Below are 27,702 nucleotides of genomic sequence, written 5' to 3' on the forward strand. Positions count from 1 at the left end.
ATGGTCACTGCTTTCCAATGCTACTTCTGCTTTCTGATTGCTTTGCATTAGGTAATGTTTTAAGAAAATCTTCAGCTCCCAAGTTTTGCATAGTGCTTAGTGATGCATCCCTCTGTACTCCAGTTTTTATCAGTAAATAACTCTCAACACAGTGCTCAACACAGCACTCAGAAAACAGTATTTTTCTTTGTAAGCTTTACATTTCAGTGTATAGAAGAAAGAGTTTACTTACAGTAGCCTATATTTATTGGCATTTCTGGATCAACAGTTGCTTGCACAAAACAATATATGTACACAATACAAAAGTTTATTACATGCTCATTTAGCATTTGCTGGTCTTCACTGTAATCAGCCTATATTTTAATCTGAATGCACACTCTTTAGCACTTTCTTGAGAGATAATTTAGACATCTTCAATTCAAGTGAATAAAAAGACTGAATTTGATAAATTATTTTTCTAGATTTCTTGAAAGATGCCTAAAAGACCCCACTTTTTAGAGGTTATCTTATAGTACTCTCCACTACTGATAGGGATGTGATACTTCTGTACATAAATCTTCCCATAATACATGTTCAGTATCAATTTCCAGTTAAATTATTCACTGTTCAGTCTAGTGGGTGATTTGCTTTGTAAAAATGACTGGTTTGAGTAATTTGCTTAATTTATGTTATGAAACATGCACAGTGGGGTTTTTCATCTTTGATTCCATATGCCATCTCAAGTGATGTTGCTGTAAGAAATGATCTGTGCACTATTTTGTACTGATAAAATAACTTATGGAAGCAATTATATGTAATTTAAAAAAATATGTAGATTAATGCTTAAAAATTTGTGTAGTAAAATTACTATATTAAATTACTGAAAGTTAAAATAAATAACTTTTTTCCCACTGTATTGCTTTAAAATATCAATAAACTAGACAAGATCACTGATTAATGTAAGGTTGAAGTTTGGTATGACTGGCATCATTTGTCATTTAATTAATATAAACTGGAAACTAAGCTCAGCAAATGGGCAACACAAACAACATGCTCTGAATTTCCTAAGTGTTTTGCCACTTCCTACCAATTTTATTATATGTATATCATCATGAATGAAACTGGTAGTTTTCTAAAATGAGCTCCATATTTCTGAGGTGGGCTGTTTCTTTACAGAAGACTTCCAATGCCCCTTCCTTAGTCAGTCAAATGGGAAGAGTCTTCACAAGAAAATACAGGCTTGTCGTAATATTTAGAATATGGTAAGTTTTAGTAGCTTTTTTTCCTATATTTAAAAAAGAAAAAAAAGCAGATGCTTGCACTGGAATTCTTTGGCAAGTGTATCTTTTTCATTTGCCTCTTGTTTCAGTACATTTTTCTACACATAACTGATTTGTTTAATGATTCCTAACTCAAGACATAAGGAGGTGTTAGTGCATATGAAACATTGTCTATATGAAGCACAAACCTGGATGAATGAGCTTTGACAGATCTGACCTACCTTTAAGGCAGTTTTTCTTAGGTTTGAGATGGCTTCTTTGTTGTCTCCAGGCTAGCCCAGACCATCAGCATTGTGTATGGCAAGGCTTACTCCTGCAGAAAATACCTATCCCAGAAGCCTTTTTATCATTATCAGAAGAACCTGTGTCACTCACCCTGACATTCACCTATGACCCTGAATGCCTTAGTCCTTTGCCTCTGTTCTTCACGGTGCTGCTGTAGATATGAAGCAATACCTGAGTCAGACCATCTTCCACCACCACCAAGCAGAGAAAGGAGGCTAACTTGGCTTCCAACTCCAAGTAGAGGAATGCCAGTTCTCAGAAACTGGCAACTCTTGCCTGAGATAGCCTTCAAAGGCTCCTGCAGCCTTTCCCTGGCGGAACACACTTCTGGTTTGTTTAAAGATTTAGGCCTTACCTTTTTAGATCAGTCTCGTATCTATCGGGATATTAAAAAAAGGTTTTCCTACAGCTGCATTTTAAAATACCTGAAAATACCAACAGCAAGATGAATATGAGTCAGCAGTGCCCTGGCAGCCAGGAGGGCCAACCATGTCCTGGGGGGCATCAGGCAAAGCATTGCCAGCCGGTCAAGGGAGGGGATTGTCCCATTCTGCTCTGCGCTGGTGTGGCCTCACCTTGAATATTGTGTGCAGTTTTGGGCACCACAATAAAGGAAAGATATTAAGCTATTAGAGAGCATCCAAAGGAAGGCCACAAGGATAGTTAAGGGTCTGGAGAGGAAGCCATATGACTGCAGCTGAGGTCACTTGGTTTGGGAAGAGGAGACTGAGACCTCATCATGGTCTTCAACATCCTCACGAGGGGAAGCAGAGGGGCAGGTAATGATCTCTTCACTCTTGTGACCAGTGACAGAAAAGAAAATGGCATAAAGCTGAGTCAGGGGAGGGTTGGGTTTAAGATCAAGAAAAAGTTTTTCACCCAGAGGGTGATTAAGCAGTGGAACAGTGGAACAGGCTCCTCAGGGAAGTGGTCACAGCACCAAGCCTATCCTCAGTTCAAGAAGCGTTTGGATAATAATCTCAGGCACATGGTGTTACTCTTGGGAATGATCCTGTGCAGGGCCATGGACAGGAGCTGGATGGTCCTGATGAGTTCCTTCCAACTCAGTATGTTCTATGATTCTATAAATCCAAACCCCAAACCTAATTTCTGAAACCACATCTTGATATAAATATGAATTGCACACTTTGCAGCTCAGAAGTCTTAATAGAAGAACAGTTTTTAGTAGGCAGACAAAAATTTAGGCAGCAAGACACTTTCTGTATCAAAACACATGACCACCTTTGAAGTTAAAAGCAAGTGAAGGTGAGATAAGTGGCACGATGACAACGGTGCCTCTATCATGTAGTAGTTTAGAGAGCATCTCTCTCACATGTATTCTGAGTACTTAGAAGAGGTAAATAAGAAATCTTCTAACAGTCATGAGAATCTGAATCTCATTGGATCAGGACAGCAGGCAATTCCTTACTGAAGGTATTTATTTTCTTTGTAAATGAATCTCTCAGCCCATCACCATAATTGCTGCCAGGTGCAGATTAATGTGTCATTTAACTTCCAGAATGCTACAGACCTCAGCTGGGAAATGAATCTCATTTCTGTTTCTGATGATCACTCAGTGTTAGCAGAGCAAATACCTTTCATCTGTATTCAACAAGACTGACAAGCTGGAGCCATGGTCAATGCAATAGAGCTCTGCTGACAGATAAGACACTACCCAATGCCCATTGCTAAGGTAACACTGAACAGCCACAGTTAGCAGAGCTGTTGGCTGTCAGTCATCCCCCAAAATCAGTGGATTAAAATCAAAGAAAGAATCACTTACTAGGTAGCTGTGTTTATAAGAGCAACCCCAATGAATAACTACAGGTGCATATAAAAATAGACTGGTTCTAGAGAATCTTTGAGCATCTAGAGCTTTCCCTGTTCTAAATGGTTAAAAAACTATGCCTCACTAAATGCATTTATCTTGATAGTCTTGTTTTCTTCTGTCTCTTTACTAGTCTCTTCACTAGTCTCTTCTTGGTGTAAAAGATAAGGATCAACGTGCACAGACTATATTGCTGGTCTCAGTCAGCTTCATATTAATCACTCTGGACAGGGTATCAGTAGACCACTACTATGACTTCTTATAACAGGAGTTCCTTAAATTTCTGAAAATGCGACTTATCTTTCCTCATATCGTCTCCTGGTCTGAGAACAAGCTGGTTTCTGAAGAGCAGAGGAGTGAAAGCAGGCTGTAACTCCTGCTGCAGAAGTTATTCTCAGCTCTATCTCTAGAGGCCAGGAGCTGCTTTCAGCTACCCAGCTGTAATGTAAACACTTGCAGCTGATAATCACAATGAATTCTCAATCTCTTACCTTGAGAAAACTTGCCTGGTGTTAACGCTTGCCATCCAACACTTAGCAAGGCCTTTGCACTCTCCTTTCAAGACCTTACTGCTTATAAGCACATCATGACTCACTGAGAAGCTCATCTATAGATGATAAATTTTCAGGCAATATTACTATTGCTGTGACTATATGTCAGTTGTAACAGGACTGTGTGCCCCAGCATGGGCACAAGATAGAAATAAATATTTAGCTGAATGTGAAGAAAATTTTTGCTATCAAGTACGAAAAAACGTTGAAAAGATAAGGGATATTGACACGGTTGTCTAATGAACAAGAACAGCTTGTATAGACCAGCTCTTCTGCAGATTCAGGGCAGAAATTTATTGAGACTTTTAGTGTTTTTGTGTAATGGTATACATACATACTCTACCTTGGGAAAATGCTGTCTCTGGTATTAGGATTATCCTCACTGTGACTCCAGAATTCTGTGTAGCACTATGATGGCATTAGCCAACAGATACACATTCAGTATTTATCACTGAATACTTACTTTCTGGCAGCTCTCGATGAATTCATCTATGGTAACTACGCCATCTTTGTTTTTGTCCATTTTCTGTTAAAAAAAATAAAATGTACATTTTTCCTCCTGAAATCCTGTGTAAAACAAGTCCTTTTTATTATTTGTCTCAGTTATATGTCAGCCTAGGAACAACCATGCCAAAAGATGTAGTAAGTGATATACTGGAATAAGCTTAAGAAGCTTATTTTTGAAAAAGCAAGGTGTAACAAGTAGATCTGAGAAACTTGGGATAGAATCACAGAGAAAAAAAGGATTACAGAATTGGAAGGATATGCAAAACTGTTATAACATGGAAAATCTTTCTCTACCTGCTCACAGAGCAGTCTTTTTGGCTTGTATGTTACCTGACCTACCTGGAAAAATGTTTCCACATGTTGTCTAGGTGCATCTTCCTTGAGAACAGGATAGGTGCATTTCCCCATCATATCATATATTGCTTTCATGATATCAAGCATTTCCTGAAGAGGAAAAAAAAAAAGATGTTTATGTAATGTGCATTGTAGACACTGCTTTAACTCAGAACACATAAATAATTTTAAGGATTTGCATTTTAGAATAAAATATTGAGATTGTGCCTGATATTTTTTGACTGAACAGCTTCAAGAAGGAACTGTGTTGTTCCTAGAAAATCTAGCATCTGAGTTCAGCTTTCATCAGTGTATGATTTTGATTTTAAATTATTTAGAATATGCACAAGTTCACGGGTTGTGGGAAGAATCTCCCAATGTCTTATGAGTAAAAGTAAACAGGAAAAGAAGCTCTGTAACAGCAACTGAGTGGCCAAAGCACATCAGCTTTCTACAACTGAATTTTCCCTAGAGAAAACAGAAACACCCATGCACACACCTGCACTTATGCAGTCCTCCTTTTATATCAAAAGCTTTGAATTTTCTTAGTAGAGTGGCTTGTGAAAACTTTAATTATAAAAATAAGTAATTTGCAGTTTGCTAGGAAACTATTCTATAACTCACCCTTTTAGAGTGATCATGAAGTTTTCTAAAAGTAAAACTAAAAGTGTAATTTATATATATTTATATATATTTACATAAAACCCACCTAAAAAAATACCTATAGATTTTAATGAAAGCACTCATTTGGTCCCACTATCATTTAAGTATGTGTTTAAATCCTTGCAGAATAAAAGATGTAGGAATCTTTCTATATAAATTCTGTTTCAAGTAAAAATTTGTAGAAGTAGATTTATAAAATGAGTAACAACTATTGCGCATGTACTTAATTCCTTTTTGTCCAAATATCCTATCAGTCTATTCTAGTGACTGTATGTGCAAATAGACAGGCATAAATTGAAGCTAACCATTTCTGTACCTGAAGAATTCTGACCTTTTACAAATTTTGTAAAGATATTCCCTTTTCAGTTTTCATATATGCCTTTAAAATGAGAAAACTACTGTAATTTTTAGCATGTCTAACTTCATAATATATGGTAATTTGTTAACATGTCTAATTTGACAATGAAACCATTCTTCTTTGAAAGCAGAACTTAGCTATACATTTACTTTCAGTGACTAAAGTAAGAAGACCTTACCTCTTTAGTTATATATCCATCCTTATTTATATCATACAAATTGAAAGCCCAGTTCAGTTTCTCCTGTACTGTCCCTCGCAGTAAAATTGAGAGACCCATAACAAAATCCTAAATAGACAAAAGGTCTTGATCAGTTTGGAATTGAGCAGTTTTTCACAAACACTCAGAAATCCAGAATAATGCATTTGTCAGAAGTCTGGAAAGATGTGTTGTTTCTTTTCTTTTTTTGCTTCATGGGATTGCTGGTTTCTTAAATAATTAACAATCTAGGCACTGTTTGCTACACTCATAATTAATAAGTAAATTGAGTAATTTTCTATGAAGTAAACCATCATTTTCTCTTAGTGGTTGTATCCTCTGAAATGCCTCACATAAGTAGTTTCTGTTGAAGTTTATACCAGGAAAAAGCAATCCCTATGGTTTAATGATCCAAGAAAAGCTTAAATGGGAGTTAGATTAATCTAAGCACAGGAGGCCAATTCGGGGAGAACTATCTACTAAGGAACATAAAATTCTTCTTAAATCTGTACCTTGTTAAAGTGGAATATGTGGTTCCCAGATCTCTTAGATCAATCTGTTGCAGTCAATATTTCAAACTTTATGTATGATATAGCAGACCTCAATACTTAACACTTTTATTGGAAGTATGATAGGGAATAATAAATATAATATGTGTCCATGTACCATCTTGTTTTTGTGACCCACCAATGCTCTACTGCTGTAAGCTATTCCACAGAAATGAATCAGAAGACTTTTGGGATTATTTATATGTTATATTTGGTTATAGATTTTTGTTTCATGATAAATACTCTTGGCAGCACAAACCTCATTTACATTTAGTGAGCATCTTCCAGATTGAAGAAAATATCAAGTGCTGTCACCTGTCTTCTGTATTTCTTAGTATGTTAGCATTTTTTAAACAATAGCTTTTTTTTTCCTAACCATCTCCTCTACCTTTTTCTATTTAATAAGCTTGTGAACCCATAAATCTGTGAAATTGCAGCCATAATAGGTTGAGCAGAATATGGCAAGAGCTTGTATTTAAATGTGCGTTTCTACGTCACTGGCAATGACATACAGGAGGTCTTAGAGACATTAATGCGAAAAAAGCTGAAATATTTCTTATGGGCACCAGCAAAGATTATGCATTTCCTCTATCACAGGAACAATGGAAAAGACTACACTGAGATTAAATTACATAAATTACAAAGGTCTGATGTACCATACAGTCAAATAAGTATACGTGGTACAGTGAAGTACACACAGATATCATGGCCTCAGATAGTCTAGTAGGCACAGACAGCTCTTCTGACAGTTTCAATCTTTTTAACAATTCAAGTGGCATGCTCTGGGTTTTCTTAGTCTGTCAAAAATTTCTGTCTTACTGGTGTATGTGCCCTTTGGGGTAAACGGATACATGAATCTTGATAGAGTTTTGCTCAACCTGTCTTGTCTACATCTCAATGACTAATTGAGGGTCACAGGGTTAAATCTCCAAACAGCTCTTTAACAATGTACTATTGAGCATTAAAATGTTCAAGAAATTCCGAACAGATTTGATCACATTACAGCATTACCAATTAACCTTTTTAATTCCATACCATGTCTTCAAATCTTTTCTGCACTGTTTTACATTCTTGATGGAGTTTTTCCTGAAGTCCTTCCTGCAGGTCTCCAGTAACGTTATTTTCTTAAATTATTATATTTAAGAATTCTGAATTCATTTTTATTTTGGCACTGCAACATTTTTGAATTTGTTTTATCTAAACTATATCCATTTTTCTTTTCTTGTAAATTTTCCTTCTTCTTTTCTGTGGTGCACCACCCATGTTAGCTGGCTTCCTGGCATCATTTATATCCCCATTTCCAAGGCTACCCTTCTATCATCGGTTTTAAAAAGGACACATAAATAAAACTTGACTTTATGCTTTTTTCATGGGACTGAGACAACTCAAAAACCCTCCAGGTATGTGCTTTAAACATTGCAAGAGCAAGTCACCTCCTTCCATATTTACATCAAGATGTTTTGGGACAGTTCAAGTAGATAGTTCAGGTGTATTGCCTTTGTCTGAGTGTTGTGCAAGAGTCCATCTCAGGAAAAACAGAAAGGATTTATCCTATTTATAATAGGAAGTTGTGATGAGCTGGATAAGGACCAGCTAAGATGGGACATCTTTTCTACATACTTACTTTCATGCAATTGAAGAACATAGCAATAAAATCATACAGAAATAGAATGTCTGATTCAATAGATATAGGCTAAATCCACAGGCTAGACCCTTGAAGGGGAAAATGCTCTTCATAGTGGAAGGCAATGTGCCAGGAACAGTATAGCTATGTTGGCTGTTCATGTAATAATCCATTGCAGACTGCCATAGGAAAACAACAGTGCTGAAGGTAGCAGCTGAACTCAGAGAGCATCTATCCATCTATATGTTTGTTACCAGCAACTCCTTGATGCATGAATCAGGCACACCATTTAGCACCAGAGCATGAATACAAGCATTACAATAGTAGAGTACCCAGATGTGTTTTTCTTCCTGGTTTAGACAACTAATTTCTGAAGAGAGAGGAATTCTCCTTTTAGAGCCTGTTTATTTTTTAAGTAAAATTCACTTACATCCTCTGAGGATGCTGTCACTGTCCACTGAGTCCTGCTCAGCTGAGCACCTAATGAGGAGAAGTGCATATGATCTAGGGTGACAAGACTAAAACTACAAAAGTCTGGGCTGAGACATGACTCTAGGTTGGGTCTCTCTTCAGTCTGTGACAGCGAAGATAGAAGCACAAAAGTCTTGGTACTTGCTCCTTTCCACAGCTTCCTATTTGTAACTTGCTAGTTTCCTGCAGAACATGCTAATACCTGTTAAGACTTCCTTCTGTGCCTAATTTCGATTCTGCAAGAAAGTGGGATGTCTCACTGAAGGGTTGCAAAATGGAACATCATTGCTCCTGTAATGGAGCCTCTGTGTGCTCAGTATCACAGCCTGCTCATGTTTCTGTTCTGCGCTACAGCTGTATAGAACCTCTAGTTGTGATCTGGGATGAACTTGTATTTGTGTAACCCCACAATTTCAAAATTTTTAGCAGTGATTAATTATCTCCTAGCAATGTTGTTGAGGACTGATTGCTTTATCCCTCAGTAAATCTTTAGGGATAACAAGATCATTAATAAATTAATTGACAAGTTTCTTAGTGTGCTATCTCAAATCCATAGGAAAGCTTAAAATTATTCCACTTGATCTTGTATTCCCTTATGTCTTGTTCAAGGCCAGGAGAAGTAGGTAGGCAGGACCCTAAATCAATTTTTTAATTTAGATTTTAGGATTTTGAAAAGGAATTAAGTGATGTCACAGAAGTGGTGGAGCCCTGATGCGTGTAAAACAAAGGTCACAGAGGAGGAGCTGCTGTTAAGAGGAAATGTATTATTTCTTTGTAGTGACTTTAAATCAGCTGGTGGTAAAATGCTTATGAGATCACCACTGCCCTGAGAAAATTTAGCTCATTTCCTACATAACATGAACAAAGCTTTTTATGTTGAACCCAGAGAATCCTGCTTGTTAGCCTCATGAATTTCAACAAGGCCAAGTTCAAGGTCCTGCACCTGGGTCAGGGCAATCTGAAGCCCAAATACAAGCTGGCCAGAAAATGGATTGAGAGCAGCCCAGAGGAGAAGGACTTGGGAGTGTTGGTTGACAAGAAGCTCAACATGACCTGGCAATGTGCACTGACAGCCCAGAAAGACAACTGTGTCCTCGGCTGCATCAAAAGCAGCATGACCAGCAGATTGAGGGAGGCGATTCTGCCCCTCTGCTCTCACAAGACCCCACCTGGAGTACTGCATCCAGCTCTGGAGCCCAAGGACATGGACCTGCTGAAACAAGTCAAGAGAAGAGCCACAAAGCTGATCAAAGGACTGGAGTACCTCTGCTATGAAGACAGGCTGAGGGAGTAGGACTTGTTCAGCCTGGAGAAAACTTCAGGGACGCCTTATAGCAGCCTCCAAGTACCTAAAGAGGGGTACAAGAGAGCTGGAGAAGGACTTTACACAAGGACATGTATTGATAGGACAAGGGGAATGGCTTTAAACTGACAGAGAGTAGGTTTAGATTAGGAAGAAACTCTTCACTGTAAGGATGGTGAGGCACTGGAACAGGTTGCCCAGAGAAGCTGTGGGTGCCCCACCCCTGGAAGTGTTCAAGGCCAGGTTGAACAGGGCACTGAGCAACCTGGTCTAGTGGAAAGTACCCCTGCCTGTGGCAGGCTGGTTGGAACTAGATGATCTTTAGGGTCCCTTCAAATCCAAGACACTCTATGATTCTATGATTCATTAAACTACTGCCCTTATATCATTGTCTTGGAAATCACTTTTATTATTAATGAAATATCAAAGTTGTGTTTGATCTTAAGAACTGTACTCCTCTATGGAACTGAGTCAGCATGCTTGCTAGTTTATTAACTGATTGTCGTGGGTTTCTGTGGCTGTTTTTTTTTTTTTTTTTGGTAGGGGGGGCTACATGGGGTGATTTCTGTTAGAAGCTGCTAGAAGTTTTCCCCCTGTGGAGCCAATGATAGCTGGCTACAGGAGGGACTTCCTGCTGTTGGCCAAGGGAGAGCCAATTGTTGCGCCTCTGTGATAACATATTTAAGAAAAAGTTTGTTGCGCAGAAGAGATTGGAGCCAGGGGTGTTGCCGACAGAAGCCTCTGGGCCCGGGGCTGAGCCCCGTGGCCCTGGCCCAAGGCAGGCATGGCACTGGAGCTGAGCTGGCTCAGGCCATGGAGAGAGGAGCCCACGCCAGAGCTGGTTATTTCCAGGTAGGACTCAATTCATGGCCTTGTGGGGGACCCACATCGGTGCAACTCATCTGTTAAAGACTGCATCCTATGAAATACCATCAGGGTGCAGAGACCCCCTGCACCCCATGGAGGAATGACCTTCGGAACGGCAGATATGGAAGACCTGCGGCCCGGGGGTGTGTGGACCCACGTTGGAGAGGTCCATCAAGGACTGTTTCCCATGGGAGGGACCCTACGGAACAGGGGAAGGACTCAGAGCTTTGGCTCCCCTGTAGCCTGTGGTGAAGACCACGGTGAAGCAGGCTGTCCCCCTGCAGTCCACTGAAGGGTGACCCACAGGACAGCAGACTTGGAAGACCTGTTGCCCTATGGGTGGACTTCTTTTTCTGCACTGATGCAGGGGGAGGAGGGAGAACATGGAAGGAAAGTGTGTTAAAGACTGTTTTATTTTTCACTCTTTAGCTCTTATCCTGTTAGTAATAAATTTTAGTACCATCCTCACGCTGAGTTTTGTTTTGCCTGTGTGACTTCTCCCAGCTCTTAGTGATTTTAGTGGGTGCCTAGAATACGGCCAGGGTCAACCCACGGCCCTGATGAAAAATTTTTAGGTAACAATTGAGAAATAATGCAATCAGAAAATCACCAACAACTTTGCTAAGCAATATTAATAATTGTTTAAAAAAACAAATACATGTTTGGTTTTGATTAAATATGACAAAAATCTTTAAACATCTCCATTGTGTTTGGGCACAGCTTTGTGCTTTAAGGTATGGAGAAGTAGTGGAATTATTGAGTGACTTTCAGCAAAGTCATATTTAGAATAGCCTTAATCTGCACAAAGGATATTGTTTGGATGGTTGTATGTGGGTGCAATGTGCTTTGCCTTTGACATGTTTAAAGTTAATTAGCCTCCCTTCTCCTGAAAGTGTAAATAGCCTTAAGGCCCAGATCTTCATTTTCGTTCTGTGACAATATATATGCAGCAAGTGGAAACTTTGCTTTTGCATCTGTCTCTGACTGATGGAAAAAAGAACTTCATTTCATAATATGCCCAAAGAGCCCTTCTGGGTCACTAGGCCTTCAGAAACTCTGTCTCTCAAGTTAAAGCAAAACTAGTTGGCATAACTAATGAAATAAGCTCGTCTCAAAACTGATGCAGTCATGGGATAAGGAGAAATAAGTTCAAGTACCTATTTAATGAGTTTGCTTTTTTATGCTACATAAAATGCTTCACTTAGAGATCAGAGAGCATACAGATTCAGGGCTGACAAAACTCTAAGGACATAACAATCTCACCAAGCTATCTCATCTAATTGAAGTGTGCATTTAAGTTGTGCTAAATTTTAACACTTCACTGTTGATGGTTGAAAATTTGAGAAAAAAAACCAGCAAAAAGCTAGAACAAATTCTCCTTTTACCCGCAACTCCAGCTACCACTGCTTCATCAGAAAATGGAGAGTGCAACACAAAACAAATGTCATTCTTACCTACAAAAGAATTTTGCTATGAAATTTCAGATTTTCATATCCTTTCTACACAGAAGATAGCCAGTGCTTTTCATCGTAGGTCATTATATTGAGTTATATTTACTCCTACACTTTGATATAGAAAGTAAACTGGAGAGAATGATTATTTGTTCTCCAAACTTTTAAATCACTCCCTCTCTACCTTTTGAACTGTTTACTTTTGTTGTTTTTCTAATGGAAATTAGAAAACTAGAATACAGATGGAATAGAAAGAATATGGCACAGTTGCACCTAGAATAAAAAGGAGCAGGAAAAAATTAGATTATTGTATTTTTCACATTTCATAATATCTATATTCACATTTTGAAGCTACCTTTAATGAGATTTGAAAAAACCCCCATACATTAGCTTCAGGAGGATGCTTTTGGAATGGCTATCATACAGTTTGTTATGTTGCTACAAGGACACAGAAGCAAGAGTCTTTTGACAGCAGCAGAATTATGCTGGATTCATAATTAGTGAAAATATTATGAAAGTCTGGATCACTCACGTCTGACCTGATAAGCTGGAAATATGTTTTAGTAATAAAAAAAAAACCCAGTGCTGCTTATATTTCTCTGATTTATTTTATTCCAAAGCCTTTTTTTTTTTTTTTTTTGTGCACAGACCTGCCCTGTGAGGTAATCAAAACCTTTAAAAGGGGTTTTAAATCTAGTGCATTTCTTAAGGCTTTCTGTCTGAGGTACAAATGGCAACAAATTGACCAGGAAAGGTACAAAAGCTTCTTTTGTTCCCATTATAACAGCAGAAATACTTTTTAGCTACTGATTCTAAAAATGCCTTTTCTCATTGCCTCTGCTGTTGTTGAAACTGAAAGAGGAGAAATTTAGGTTAGATATAGAAAAGAAGTTCTTCACTGTGAGGATGGTGAGGCACTGAAACAGGTTGCCCAGAGAAGCTGTGGATGTTCTATCCCTGGAAGTGTTCAAGGCCGGTCTGGATGGGGCACTGAGCAACCTGGTCCAGTGGGAGGTGTCCCTGCCCATGGCAGGTGTGTTGAAACTAGAGGATCTTTAAGGTCCCTTTGAACTAAAACCATTGTATGATTCTGTGATTTGACCAGAAGGATTTCCTGTAGAATTAGCCTATGTACAGAAGATATGAATAAAACCTCCATTCCTGCTTCTGGTTTCACATAGAGCCCACTGATTTCAGCTGCCCAGAAAAGAGTAGATGGGGTTCATATTTGTTGGGTTTTTTTTAAATAAATGCAAATAATCCCCCACAAAATTATCCGGTTATAGTCTCAGTTGAGGTGTAGATTTCTGATCACAGTGCACCTGCTTGACAAGTCTTCTTCTATTGCATCAATAATAAAGCAGTGAAAATGCTTAAAAAAAAATCTTTCAGACCTCACAAAATCATTCACTAAAGAAAATCATAAAAACATATATGGGCCATTTCAATAAATTTAAAGTGGGTGTATTTATCACAATCCAATCACAAGTTGTAAGGAAATAATCCATTCATTATAACCACAACAAATCAAAGCAAAACAAACCAAAGCAAACATATCCTTTTGCAAATTAGCTATTTTAAAAAAAAAATTCTGCAGCTTAAAATAATATATACTTTGCAGTATTTTTGGTGAGTTCTCACTTTAGTGACTGTTCTCACCTACACTATTGCAGTGAGGTCCCTTTTTACCATATTATTGTGTTGATGACATCAGTCTTACCAGGGAAAGGCAGAACTGGGACTGGGCAGCTAAATGGAGGAAGGATGAATTTGAAACTCTTGTGCTTTTAAAAACATTTTCTTTAAAGCCTTTTTCTAGTCCTTTCTGGAAACTAATAGAGTGTATGAGCCATCCTATTTTGTCTGAGTCATCTCCATAACATTAGTTGTAGTTCAGAGACCTTCTTACCTTGCAGAAGCAGAGAGGAAGATAATGACTATTTCGGGTAACTTGTGTATAAATTGAGTCACCTTTTAAATGAGCAGATTTATAAAAATATTACATAGTAGCACAGTCTGAGTTACCGGTATGGAATATACAATTGTACAATAATGACTTTTGTTATTACATTGGAAAAACTTGAAACTTGAGTCACATAAGCTAAATTTTTCATAATTAAAGCCATATAATAAAGGCCACCATACTGGACTTAAATACAAGGAATGGCAAAATAGTTTCAGAAAAAGAAGCAACAGCATCACTTACCTCAAAACTTACAGATCCATTGTGATCAGTGTCAAATGCATTAAACAGAAAATGTGCATACGTTGTGGAATCTAAAATTTAAAACAAAAAATTTAAAGCAAAAATAATTCACAGTAAACACATAATATTGTAATTTCATTCTATTAAAACTATATGAGACCAAGATATACTTTGTTACCAAAATTTCATAGCAAGACTGAATTTTCAATTAAGTTTAAACTTCTTTTTTGTCAGAGGAAGAGGGATAAATTATAAGTGCAAGTATATGGATAGAAGCACTGCTAAGAACTGAAAATCCAAAATTTTCTTCTAGAATATCTCTATTTTGTTTTATTCCCATTTTTGCTAATCACTGATACCTGAGCAAATAGAAAAGACGACATGTTATTGTACTCTGAAACAACCTGTGTTAATGGGAATGCTAAATGATGGTGATGAGGGATTTATCTCATATATTTAAAATGAAAAATGTGTTCATTTGTTCACTCTAAATGAGGGAAGCAGACACTACCATCAGTGCCTCTGGTATTTTGGTTTCACTCTGGAGACAGACCTGTTTCCCAGGTTGAAGCTGATCTTGTCAGAAAGATGCTACTGTGATCGGGTCATATGCTTACCCATGGGTGAGAGAAAATCCTCTCCTGGGAAGCAGATTCTTAAAGGTGGTTTGCTACTTAATTCCCATTATTGTTGCATGAGGGCTAAGTGCTTGAAAACCTTGGGAAAACTGACTAAATGGTCAGTAAGACTCTGAAAGATGACCTTAAACAAGCAATCCCTTCGCTGATTATTTGTATACTTTTCAAACGTACTCCCCAGTGCATATTGATTCATTTTAGAAACACCAGACAGCATCAATATAAGTCTGTTAAGACTCTAATTTATTATAAAGATTCACCTTTCTATTTCCACTGGATGCTTTCTGAGAGGTATGACCTGCTCCAGGAGTAATATATTGTGAAGAGAGAACTTATGTCTTTTTATCTCACACTGCCCTGTGCATGTGAGGTACAAGCTGCTGGGGTTGTGGAAAGTCAGCTTTCCTCAGTGCCTTTTCTCTCCCTCAAAACCATGCAAATTAATGTAGGATGAGGCTTTGTTTACTTTTAATACTCATATCTTTGCTCTTTCTACTTCATATCTTTGCAATAAGTTTAGGTTAATTAACATTAATCTCACAAACCTGTAATAAAGGGAGAAGTGTTATGAAATCAGTGTCCCCTGTGAAGAACAAACCTCTCCCTATCATGGAAAAACCTCACCAGTGCTGAGATGCTTTTTTTCTGATTTCTTGCCACTAAACCATTTTACCTTTTGTATCAATCCTGCAAACCTTTATTTGTCACGGCCCAAAATATTGTTTTGTATTAAACTGAGTGTCAGTCCTGAGTCACTCACCTGAAATGCCACCTTGACTCCAAAGAACCAAATATACCAAAACTCAAAACTTTGTCCTTCACATATTCAGACCTGGCATTTGTAAAAAAAGTCTCTGGTCTTACTTCAATATGTTAATTTCATATGATGTGAAATAATCACAACAAGAAAAAATGCAACTTTTAAACCTTATGTCTGTTAATGCATTTTTAGAGTATTAAAAAAATCCACACTACTGAAGCAGTTATTCATTCTTCCATGTATCCAGTCACCAGTGTAATTGCTTAAGCACAGACTAGCAGATAAATTCACACTTTAACTGAAAAATGTAAATTAGTTGACTTCAATTTATATTTAAGATTTTAATAGTCATATTTTCTATAATCTACTGAGACTTCTGTTGTGCAACAGAATATACTGTGTAAATCGTCTTCAGGGAAAAAACATATAATAGAGGTATAATTACTGTAAACTGAATTTTAAATAGCTTTCCATTCTCTTGGCATTAATTTCTTAAAAATATCTGAAATATTTCTAATTATTTTTGTAGATATACGGAAAACACAAGGGTGAACATAAAGATATTTTGTTTGTTGCCCATACATGATACAATATACTAATTTTTTTGGTGGTATATGGACAAAAAAAAAGTCCCTAGTTGAAGAACCTTTTCTTTCTGATAGGCTCTCTGAAAAAAAATTAAATTAAAAGCCTTTTTCAGAGTTGTTTGTTCAAGCAGTTCTGGTCTGAAATTTTGCCTTCAGAATCACAGCAGGATAAGGTACACTAGTCTTTTAATTAGAGCTACTTAATCTAATTCCCTCTGCACCTACCCTCCTAAATCTTGAACATTAATCATGTTTGACAAAATTTTAAGTTTTTAAATTAAATATTTTTTTTCAGGGATCTGATATCATAATCAGGAGGATAAATCACTACTTTGACAGGTTAAGACAGGAACAGATATTAAATTAGAATTCCTTTGAAAAACACCATCAAAGCATTTTAAACATCAGAGAGAAAAAATGATAGTCATTATACATCGAAGAATATGGCTTATCAAACTACGAGCATGATCTGTTTTGTTCATAAGTTATGGAGGAGTGTAATAATTATCCAGAGTGTGGCTTCTTATCTACAACCTGCCTGGCTGAGGAAAAATCCCAAGTTATATTTCAGGTGATCCATTGCATGTACAGAGAGGGTCTATTCATTCACTTGTATGGCAGTGGTTTTCTAAAAAGAAGTTACAGGAGTGCCCTTTCTGGCATGGAAAGCTTTTTACAAATTAACTTCTGCCTTTAAAACACATTGGTTTTACTGCAATCCAGTGTCATATCCTTTGTTACTCTTCTGGTCCCTTGTCCTGGTTATAGTCCTCCTGTACCTTGTCCTGGACAGTCTTGAAAGTTGCCTAATGAAGTGACTTGCTGGTTAATATTTAAAAATTACTTTGGTTGCCCTGAAGCTTAAAATCTTACATTCTGTTTGCTCAGATATGAACTATTATAATGATTAATCATGTTGTACCTGGTTTTGCATTACATAGATAACTGGAGCCCAGAATTACATGTAAGACGTGTTTTAATTTGGGGACAACTTTCAAGCTTTTTTTTTCCTCTTTAATATTCAGGCATAGATAAAACCATTATTTTTAACACAACTGAAATTCAAAGGCCTCAGCTGGACACAATATTTTGGCAATAAATTCAAAGATTTAAGAATCCAGTCTGGCTGCTTAACTAGACACATATATATTATGATCTCACCCCATTAACAAGCAGGGATATACAAATACTGAGAATTAATTGGCTTTGAGAATATTTTGGCTAATGTGAGGAACAAAGAATAGACTTGAACTCCTATACTTCTCAGAAAAGGCAAAAGTTAACACAGGCACCTTACAAAACAGCACAAAAACTACATAAAACGGTTCAAGACTCAGTAGGCCCATAGAAATTAAAGTAATATTGATGTGAGCTGTTACTCTTCGAAGGACATTCAGCTCTTCTGCTGTTTTCGCCAAATATTCCTCCTGAACTTCTGAGGAAAACTAAATAAGGCTTTCACATTTGTTTATGCTGTGTTTATGTACTGCCAAGGCTGTATGCCACTGCATGAAGGCCATGGAGGATGAGGGGAGGAAGGGGATGAATTCTGATGGTCACTTCTCAGTGCTCCTTGCTGAGGTGTCTGAAACAGCTTAAGAAAGCCAAAAATCCTCTCACTAGTACACAACATCTGTTACAGATGACTGAATTATCTGGATTCAGTACTTTTCTACACTGCTAAAAATCTGACTTTTTGCTGTATTTTGTTAAAATGAAATGTGAAAGAAGAAAAAAGTATGTGGTTTGTTGGTTTGTTGGGTTTTTTCCCACAGAAAAGTGTAGCTTCCTTATTTTTGTGTTACCTTCATTGCACCAAAAGATAGTGGAGATAAAGAAATTATGAAGCCCCTGGAAATCAATTAATTGAAATCAAGGTTAGCATAAAAAGCCCTCATTTAAGAAGGGAAACTCCATAGCATTAAAGGGGGTTCTGCCATTGATATTAGGGGGTACCTGTAGTGCCCCCTACGGTTCCTCCTACTGTAAAAAGGGTTTTTTTGGAATAAAAGAGAACAGAGAAGACTGTTTAGAAAGTTTAAAAATAAATAACCTACTCAGAGAAACTTTGTTTTCAATGGTACCCAAGCACAGGTACTAACTTCATAACAAAAGACTGACTTCTTGTAGACATCATTGCATTTCATTCAGAAATATATACTTTAAAACGTGTCCAACCATCAAGGAAGTATGCCATGAGTTCAGACAGAACTTGAGGCAACAATCTTGTTAATTTGAACAGGCTCTTTTTTCAGACTTAGGAACTACCAAATATACTGTAGTATTAATTATGTCTGCCAAGTACTCACCTCCCTGTGGAAAGAACTGAGAGTAAATCTCTTTGAAGGTTTCTTCATTGACAACACCACTGGGGCATTCCTGGAAGAAAGTGAAAGACAAGAAATGAATACCATCCAATCTGGTCCAGTCAACTCGTGTTCATGAGACCATACACAACATGTATGTGACTCTGACAGTTTAACGTGTGACTTTGCACTTTCAACCAAATATTAAGGCATTAAATGTTTATCACATTGAAGTATCTTTCTAAAGAATTCCCATGAGATAAAAATTTCTTTTGTACCATGTATCTCAATTTCAGTTGCCACCCGAGTGACGCAAATGAGCAGCAACTGCCCTGCTGCACGGCGTGGAGCCATTGCTGTCACTCATGGGCCATGGGTGGTCACTCCTGCAGCTGCAAGCAGCATTTGCATGATATGGAAATCAAGCAGGAATGTAAGCACTTAGATATTACTGACAGAACATGCAGTAAAATTCACCTGGAAGAGTTATATTCAATGAATTCAAAAGACCCTGACGCTGAAGATCTTATTCAAACCTTGCAGAACCTTTTGCCTCTTTACATCTTTTTCATAAACTGAAATATATATAAGAAAGAATAAGCAGGAAGTGTCCTGAATTTGTCAGACTGAGGAGATGACTTTGGGCAATGCACTTAATTCCTTTTTTATCTTAATTCCTTCTTTAACACAAAGGGTGAAAAAAAGCCTTAAAAGGAAAGAATTTTTAGAAACAAAGATAAGCAAGAAAATAAACATTAAGTGTTAAGGTTCATACATTTATTTTTGTCAATTGCCATGCTATTTGGACTGAGGATTCAAACATATATGCTCCTAGTCCTAAACTGGGGAAACGAAATAGCTTTAAATGAAGATAAAGAGCAGTGAAATATCTTTTACCAGTGTAATAATAGCTTTTCATGTGAGAACAAATGGTATTTTAATTAGATAAAATAAAGACCAATGAGCTACAGTTCCAACAGCTTCTGCGAAGAAACAAATAGTGTAATCTTGCTAATTGAGAGACAAATGCACCATCTGAGCAATGGATGTCAGTTCTGTAGATCTAGGATTATTTTGATTTTATGTCACTTTTCTCAGCCAAAATCTGCTTTTCATCATAACTAAGCATGTACCAGCACACAGTAAAAAACAATTCTGTTTGATCAGACAGACAAACAACTGTGTCATAGATAGACATACGAAATTATTTGTTCCCAGCCACAGAGGCTGACAGCTATGGAGTCAGAATTAGAGCACAGGTCTCTGTAAGATCAGATATACTGGCTGCACTGCCTTTCGAACCAAAGCCTTAGGGGAATGGCAGGAACATCTCTACCCTTCATCAGGTAAAGAGTAATCCGTTAATTGAGGAGGCATCTCCCTGGCTGTCATGTTGTTGGGTATGAGGGCATCTAAAACACCTCTCTCTGCTTTACCAGACTTTCTCAAAAAGACTGTAGTCAGACAGGCCAGTTTCTCTGGCTCCTAGCAGGCTTACAGTTGGTCTCCAAGTAACAAGCAATAGGACAAGAGGAAATGGCTTCAAGTTGTCCCAGGGCAGGTTCGGATTGAATATTAGGGAAAATTTCTTCACCAAAAGGGTTATCAAGCCTTGGAATGGCCTGCTCAGGGAAGTGGTTGAGACATCATCCATGAAGACATTTAAAATTCTGTAGATGTGGCACTTAGGGACATGGTTTAGTGGTGGACTTGGCAGTGCTGGGTTAATGGTTGGACTTGATGATCTCATGTCTTTTCCAACCTTGATGATTCTATGTCTTTATGATTCTACTACTCTGCTTCTCTTTTTATGTGAAGCCTTCTGGAGTTGTAGAAGTGCATGCAAGAGGGCAGTATTTTTACTTGGATTGGAAGCACAATAAAGAAAACTTCAGTGAATTGTTCAAATACATACTGATATAACATTACAGTAATTCAATGTAGACAATGTAACAAAGGTATTTTATAAGTTCCTCTTTCAAGAATACATTGGTATATAATCTATGTCATTCCCAGACCTGCACAAGGAAGAACACAGCCTTTCCTCTGAGATGAGTGGACATGTGAAAGGATAATACATTACTTTGGAATTTAGAAAAAGAAGCAGTGACTTCTTTCTGTTCTGCAGGTAATTTTTTTTCAGACAAAAAAAAATAGCTAGGCACATTTTGAAGGAATTAAAGAGAAAACCTGCATATCTGAATTTGTACAGGTCAGGTACTGACTTTTTTTTCCTGAGACACTTAATAAATAATGACTGACAAAATGAGCATCTAAGTTTATCTAACTCTATGGCTTATTAGCATGCAATGCACTTTTTCTCCCTTTTCCTTGGATGACAAAGACATACTAACTATACTCATTTTGCAAAGAGTGCTCTCCCCTTTTTTACAGGAAGTGCCAGCAAAAACAACTCTGTCAGTCCTTAGCCTGTAGCTGTGAAGAGCTAGAGGAGAATTAAGGGTACTCTGTAAAAGTCTGTCTGATTTATTATTTGTTAGTTCAAAATGAGTTAGGAGCCTTTAAAAAAAAACAAACAAACATGATCTACATTCCTCATTTAAAGGTAGTATTTTTTTCCTGTCACTTAATAAGCTCTGGTATCACCATACTGTTTGAAAGAATCATTGCTTGAAAAGGCAACCTACTTCCAGAGAATTATTTATTAGCAGACCCAGGAATGACAGTTTGAGTTTCTCTAGTCTGACCCTCTGTATTTTCCTCTGTTCTTTGGCACAGCATTGCTGGTAACACCTTCTACATCCTTGAAGGTCTGTAGTAATGGTGTCTTAAGAACATTCATTAAAAATCTGTGATGCTGGCCAATTACTCTTACCAGAACTATCAGTTCAAACTTTTCTTTCTTTAGCTTGGAACTTCCTTCTGAGCTTCTATATGACAGTGAACACTCTTGTTCTTAAATAATTGTATTCTAAAAATATATGTAGCCAACACAATTTACCTCCAAGCCTGCACTTTTCTGGACTCATAAATCTGGCTTTCTTGTGTTTATCAGGAGATTTCTGCAGTTCAGTGAATAAGATTAAATATCGTAATTGTTAAGTATGCCCCATGGCTTTATTTCAAGTTATTGCTGACTTCTTCCTTTGTACAAACTATAATTAAAAAAATCTATCTAACCTTTCATTAAACTCTTATAAAATAGAGGAAAATAATTACATAGTTTGAAAGAAAAATGTGAGGCATATTTAAACCATTTCCTATATTCTTTTTTCCCCTGATCTGTATATAATTTGTTACTGCAAATTTCTGTTTGACAATCTTTTAAAATTGTATTAATGTATTTTCCATCTGGAGAATAAAAAGGAGGGAAAGTTCATAGAGAACTGAGTCCAGTGCTCCCTCTTTTAAAGAGAAAATAATTTAAACTGACAGAAAGAAGAGACAGAGAATAATAAATATGATTCTGCCTTTTGATGACCTTGCTTGCTTGCAATTTTGTTGCTGGGAAATTACATCTCCAGCACATGGTCTTATGAACCACTCCAAAACCTGTAAATTATTTACAAGCTCATGCTGTCTAAGCTGTCTCTCCTTCAGTGTTTCTAAGAATATTGCAATAGGTTTATTCATCTTCACTACCTAATCAACACCCTTTTTAGACAAGAAGCAAACCAAAAAGACACAAAAAAGGAGAAATACTGAAATGTAGGAAAGAGAATGAAGGGGAAAGAAACTCAAAGCTCAAACGTCTGCATAACAAACTGTTTTGTATAATGGATAGAGCTGGAGCTCTGGCAACTTTGAATATATTTTAGCCTTTTACATGAGAGGTTCTCCATCCCATGCTTCATTTACCATCAGTTTTTTGTACAGCTTCATTTTAGATATATGTTCATGTCCATTGATTTAATTGTCAATAACTGACAATATTTTCACTTTCTGCATATACTTCTATTCTGACTGCAAATTTGAATTTACTATAAACACAAAACTTAATGGAAGAATATGTACATAATTTTAAAATAGCATGCTTATACTTTAAAGCTAATGCTACCAAAAAACCCACTGTGGCTTTACACAGCCCAGTTCAGTTCCTAATTTTTCCGTTTGAGTATGACAGAGCTTTGATCACAACAGTATGAGAATTTAACAAATGTCCTTGATTTAATAACATTATCTAGGTGAAATTAATAACAAAATCTGGGCCAACAGACACCTCATGAAGCTCAACAAGAATTTCAATGTTCTGCATCTGGGAAGAAATCTGCCCTTGTCCCAGTAGCAGCTGTAAAGTGAGTGGCTGAATGGCAGCACTGCCAAACAGGACCCCAAACAGGGGTTACAGGGGATGTCAAGCTGAGTGTGAGCCAACAAAACCTTCTTACTATAAATAAGATAAACCACCTACTGGTACAAAGGCAGCAGGATGAGGAGTTATTCTCTCATTCTGCTTGGGACAGTCTTGGGGCTCTCTCAGGGGTGTGGAGGAACTGAAGAGAGATAAGCAGAAGGTCATGAAGACTACTAGGGACGAACACATGTGACCACAAAGGAGAGACAGAGAGTTGGGCTTGCTTAGTCTAGGGCATTGCTAAGGGAAGATCTAATAGCAGCCCACCAGAAAAGTAGCAGATCTAAAGGAACCAAAATCTTAGTAGGGACAGACAATTTAACAAAGTTTGGTGTCCACAGTCTGAGTTTTGTGAGCTCACATTAGACACTAAAATCACTTTTTCACTCCTCTTGGTACCCTGAAGTGTGGTGATGCTTGAGATAGCCCCTACTTTCAGTGAAAAGATGTGCTGTTGAACAGTCTTAGAAAGCTGTGTATAGAGAGCTTCACTAAGAGGTGAGACATGAGGCTTTTATAAGTGGACCTTGACAATTTGCCGTTATGAAGAGGAACATCCTGACTAGGACAGTGTGTGAGTTAGGGACCTAAGACAACAGGTTCTGAAGCTTGTGGGTTTTTTCAGGCTTTAATGCTTCTAAGGTTTACGCAAATGAACTTTTATCCACTTCCAAATTCCAAAGCTGCATTCCTAAGGTTGATTTAAATTTGCTATATCTAATGCTTGTTCTGATGTATGTGATTGAAATGTAGGCCTTCTGATGACTTTCATTTTTGCAGAAAACTGAGCCAAATGATAATTATGCAATTCACATGGGTGTCAATATCAAATTAATTTCTCCCACTAAGAAATACAATTAGTATTTTTAGACTAAACATCTAGTTTTATTCAGAAAAACCCCACATGTATTTGGTGTTTAATCAGTGGACATTGATGTGCATTTAGCCTATATTGGCCTCCTACGGCAAGACATCAGTGGCTATGTAGTAAAATTATTCACCAAAGTTATCCGCAAACTATTAGCCAATGTTTTATCAGAGAGAAGTATTTTGTTAGCATATCTACAGTAGTGTATTTTAGCACCAAGGTTTATACTTGAAATGTACAGTGTTTTTTCTAGGCTAATAGAAAAATTAACCACAAGGGAACTTGGCAAGAATACTCTTGAACAGACTAATACCTGCTATAGCAGAAGGAATTCTACCTGAGAGCCAATGTGGTTTCAGAACCAACAGGAGCACCACAGACATTGTATGTTAATGACTTCCCCCCCCAATTTTCAGGAATTTGCTGCCACAGCTAATGCATATGTAACACTACTAATGTATATGTAACACAATTGATGCATATGTAATATTGTATCACATAAAAAAGCTGAACAAAAGCAATAGGTGTGCATGTTTGGCGAAATTATTCCCCGTGCATCCGCTGCTGTAAATAAACATACCTGCTTCAATACTCTTTGTGAGTTTTGGAGTTTGTTTCCGCAAGTCACCCATAAGAAACTAAGATACAAGCAGTTCCTCTGAGGATGGAAAAGGTAAGGATTTTGGTGAAACATGTATAACATGATCTTGTATGCCTTGGAAGAAGGAGAAACACCAGATACATCTCACTCTGAAAGGTGACGCAGACACTGGCACATTGATATCAGTGTGACTTCCACCCTGAAGGCTTCTGCCAGAACAACATTGCAGCAGATGAACCAAGCAGGTATTTGTCTTACAGATACAACACTAGATCCAAACCCAACCAGACTTATAAATCTCCCCAACTTCCACTTTCAAAACCTAAATATAGATCTCTGACTCTCAATAGCCTCTGTATGTTTTTTCAATTCACTTTGGATAAAAGTGTTTTGCTTCCCACTGTTGCTGTTCAGGTAATGGCTCTGTAGCCTTAGGCTGACTGCAACAAGGAGGGTAAGTAATCAGAAAAACAGAAGGGTAGGACAAAAAGTTCACTCAAACAAGCAGCTGTCACTGCAAAGAGGTCTCCCCTCAGTCTCCTCTTCTCCAGGCTGAACAGACCAAGTGATCTCAGCCACTCCTGATCTGGCTTCCCCTCCAGACCCTTCAACTTCCTTGTGGCCCTCCCACAGATACTGTCTGGTAGCTTAATGTCTTATATGGTGGTGCCCAAAATTGCACACAGTACTCAAGGTGAGGCTGCACCAGTGCAGAGCAGAGCAGGACAATCCCCTGCTGTTACCAGCATGCAATTCTGTGCTTAATGCACCCCAGGAGGTAGCTGGCCCTCCTGGCTGCCAGGGCATTGCTGACTCATATCACAAAATAAAAACAAAAACTGCAAGTGACATAGAAGCTGAAGAGCAACAATGGTATGGCAAAGGTGATAACAACAATTACAATGGCAAGGCTTTTGGGGTGTTTGATTTTCCATCATACAGCTGCAAATCCAGAATGTCTTCATTCAAATGCCTCCTTTGAATGCCTGCTGTTTACCATAATGTCCCAGTTTGCCTCCAACACAGGCAACTAAACTTTGTTTTCCCAGATTTGCCAATCCATCAGGTTCCTCTGGAGCAGCTCAGTTCTGCCAAAGGACAGATCTTGTTCCTCGTCATTTCTATGCCTGTTCCTCCCCACTCCAGAGGGAGAGCTCTCCCCAAAGCCTCTTAGTTCCTCTTGCCTGTCTCTTTTCTCTTTACCCTTGTAACAGAGCACCAAGCTCTATTTCACATAGTCTTTGGAAGAACAGATCCTCACATCTCAAAATCTTTTCCAGATCCTAATCTTTTCTTCCCTTATTGAAGCTCCTTCCCAGATAACCTTTAATCAGGCTATCACCAAATATTTCTCCGTATGGCAGACAAAACAGTCCAAGATCAGACAGGAAGGCATCAGACAGATGCAAATTTCAAGTCAGACATCCAAAATCCCAGCTCATTTTTAAGAATTGCCACATTCTGTGAAAAGCATGAAAGAATATATTTCCTAATGTTATTCTGCAGTCTCACTCTGTCAGATCTTGCTTTGTGCTGTTTCTGTAGCATAAGGCAGAGAAAGGATGCAGGGAGAGAAAATTTTCATGAGAAAAAGCAGGTGCAAGTCAGGATTGCCAGCATAAGGCAGTATGATAGCGTCATGTTACATTGACAGGGTAAATGCTCATGGCAAACAGGAAAATCCAGTGCACTCTCAGCAACTGCAGCACTTGTGGGCCATGAGAAAGGGGTGATCTTAAGTTGGCAAGCAGAAACAATGCTGGAAATTTATTTATTTGGACATTAAAGAAAACTATTCAAAGATGATATAGTAAGCATGTATGCGATTAAAGAAAATAAACTTTATTTTCACTAGGTGTTTGATTTGGTTGCAAATAAATAAGGCTAGTAGATAACGTCCTGATGTGGAGCTGCACACGCAAAATGTTAGAAGACGTTTATACACTAAATTTTTCTAAAAATCTCATGGCCTATGGACACAGGAAGAAGAGAATTCAATGGTTGCTGTGCCTTACTCCTCCAGGACCAATGCAGAAATTGGCTTTTTACAGTTTTACTATGCCTTACAGCTTTGAAATTTAGCTAATACCCAGCTGACACAGTGTAAAATGATTTAGTCATGTCTGCAGACCACTGAATGTACTTCAAGCAGAGTAGAAAACAAAACCACAACCTAACACACTTCTAGAATAGAGTTTTTTATATTTTATTTATACTTAATAAAAACTGTTTATATTTTATAAGCATGCGGTTCCTGGCTGTATGCTGGATTTTGTTAGGTTATGTGGTAGAAGCTTGTCTCCACACCTATAGTGGAACACAGGGAGACAATGGCAGGTTGGGAAGACCAAATAGTGCCTGCTGTGACTGCTCCCAGGATATCCCAGGAGCCATCAGCCCTTCAAAGACCCAGCTTCACAAGCCCAGAGGAGCATAGAGGCACAAAAGTAAGTGGGAGCCCAAATTAAGGACCATGAGGAAGGGACACAGTGTCCTGCCCTCCTGGGCTGTCCCAGGAGAGCCTCATGTCCATTGTCAGAGCATCAAGGTGAGTGAATGCTTGGATAGAAGAAGTTTGCTGCCCAAGGGCTGGAGTTACATTATGGGATGCAGGGGAAGAACATTTTGGGATTGCACACAACTTATTATGGGATGTTTAGCGGGGAACCAATGGTGGGGAAAGGAAGGGAGGTACAGGTACAGGGAGGTACAGGTGTGGGAAAACAAAGGCATGAGGGGAAAGAAGTCCCAGTCACATGTATATGGTTAACTAGTCAGTCTGCTTGGCTGGCCATGCCCCATGCCTGATCTGTCTTGTCTTCTTATTAAGCTCTTTTCCAACTCTTTCCTGAGTAAGGGCTTTCCATGCTGTGAACAGGAGTGTGAGGGCAGCTACTGGGGTCAGACTATGAATTGGAGGGTTCCGTGTGTCTCTGCTGTGGCAACTGGAGTGTGTGCAGAAGTGTGAGTGAGTGGGTAGTTGCTAGTGAATATCAAGTTGGATGAGCAGGTGAGCAGGTGACATAACCTGGGAGTCAGGATATGAGTAGGTCTCAAAGAGTGACACCGTGGTGGGGTTGACTACTGGGGACCGAGGGCCAGTTCTGTGTGTGTGCATGAGGCAGTCTGTACCAGCAAGTGTAGTGGGGCTGAACCTCAAGGGCTTGAATGCCAAGG

The 27,702-nt window shown here is 38.1% G+C and overlaps 2 protein-coding genes across 6 annotated transcripts in view; one reads left to right on the top strand and one right to left on the bottom strand.

The window, feature by feature from the left end:
• PACRGL (parkin coregulated like) overlaps positions 1–25,775 on the top strand; it is a 41,077-nt gene extending 15,302 nt beyond the window's left edge. Inside the window, exons 9-10 of one of the 3 annotated variants that reach the window (XR_007900521.1) lie at positions 1,156–1,241; positions 18,783–25,775. The gene's annotated coding sequence lies outside the window, so the exon portion shown is untranslated. Of the gene's footprint in view, positions 1–1,155; positions 1,242–1,530; positions 4,381–18,782 lie in introns of those variants that run through there. The other 2 variants (XR_007900518.1, XR_007900519.1) reach the window with 2 other exon arrangements.
• Positions 1–27,702, bottom strand: part of KCNIP4 (potassium voltage-gated channel interacting protein 4) — a 101,905-nt gene that overhangs the window by 719 nt on the left and 73,484 nt on the right. For all 3 annotated transcript variants that reach the window (XM_051771508.1, XM_051771509.1, XM_051771507.1), the window contains exons 3-7: positions 18,745–18,814; positions 14,451–14,521; positions 5,963–6,070; positions 4,770–4,874; positions 4,387–4,449 (exon numbers count right to left, since the gene is read on the bottom strand). In XM_051771508.1, coding sequence (XP_051627468.1) covers positions 4,387–4,449; positions 4,770–4,874; positions 5,963–6,070; positions 14,451–14,521; positions 18,745–18,814 — 417 coding nt within the window. The remainder of the gene's footprint in view (positions 1–4,386; positions 4,450–4,769; positions 4,875–5,962; positions 6,071–14,450; positions 14,522–18,744; positions 18,815–27,702) is intronic.

This window comes from Manacus candei, unplaced genomic scaffold (assembly GCF_025592945.1).
Source record: "Manacus candei isolate 608988 ecotype Guabito, Panama unplaced genomic scaffold, ASM2559294v1 h1tg000135l, whole genome shotgun sequence".
Taxonomy (NCBI): domain Eukaryota; kingdom Metazoa; phylum Chordata; class Aves; order Passeriformes; family Pipridae; genus Manacus; species Manacus candei.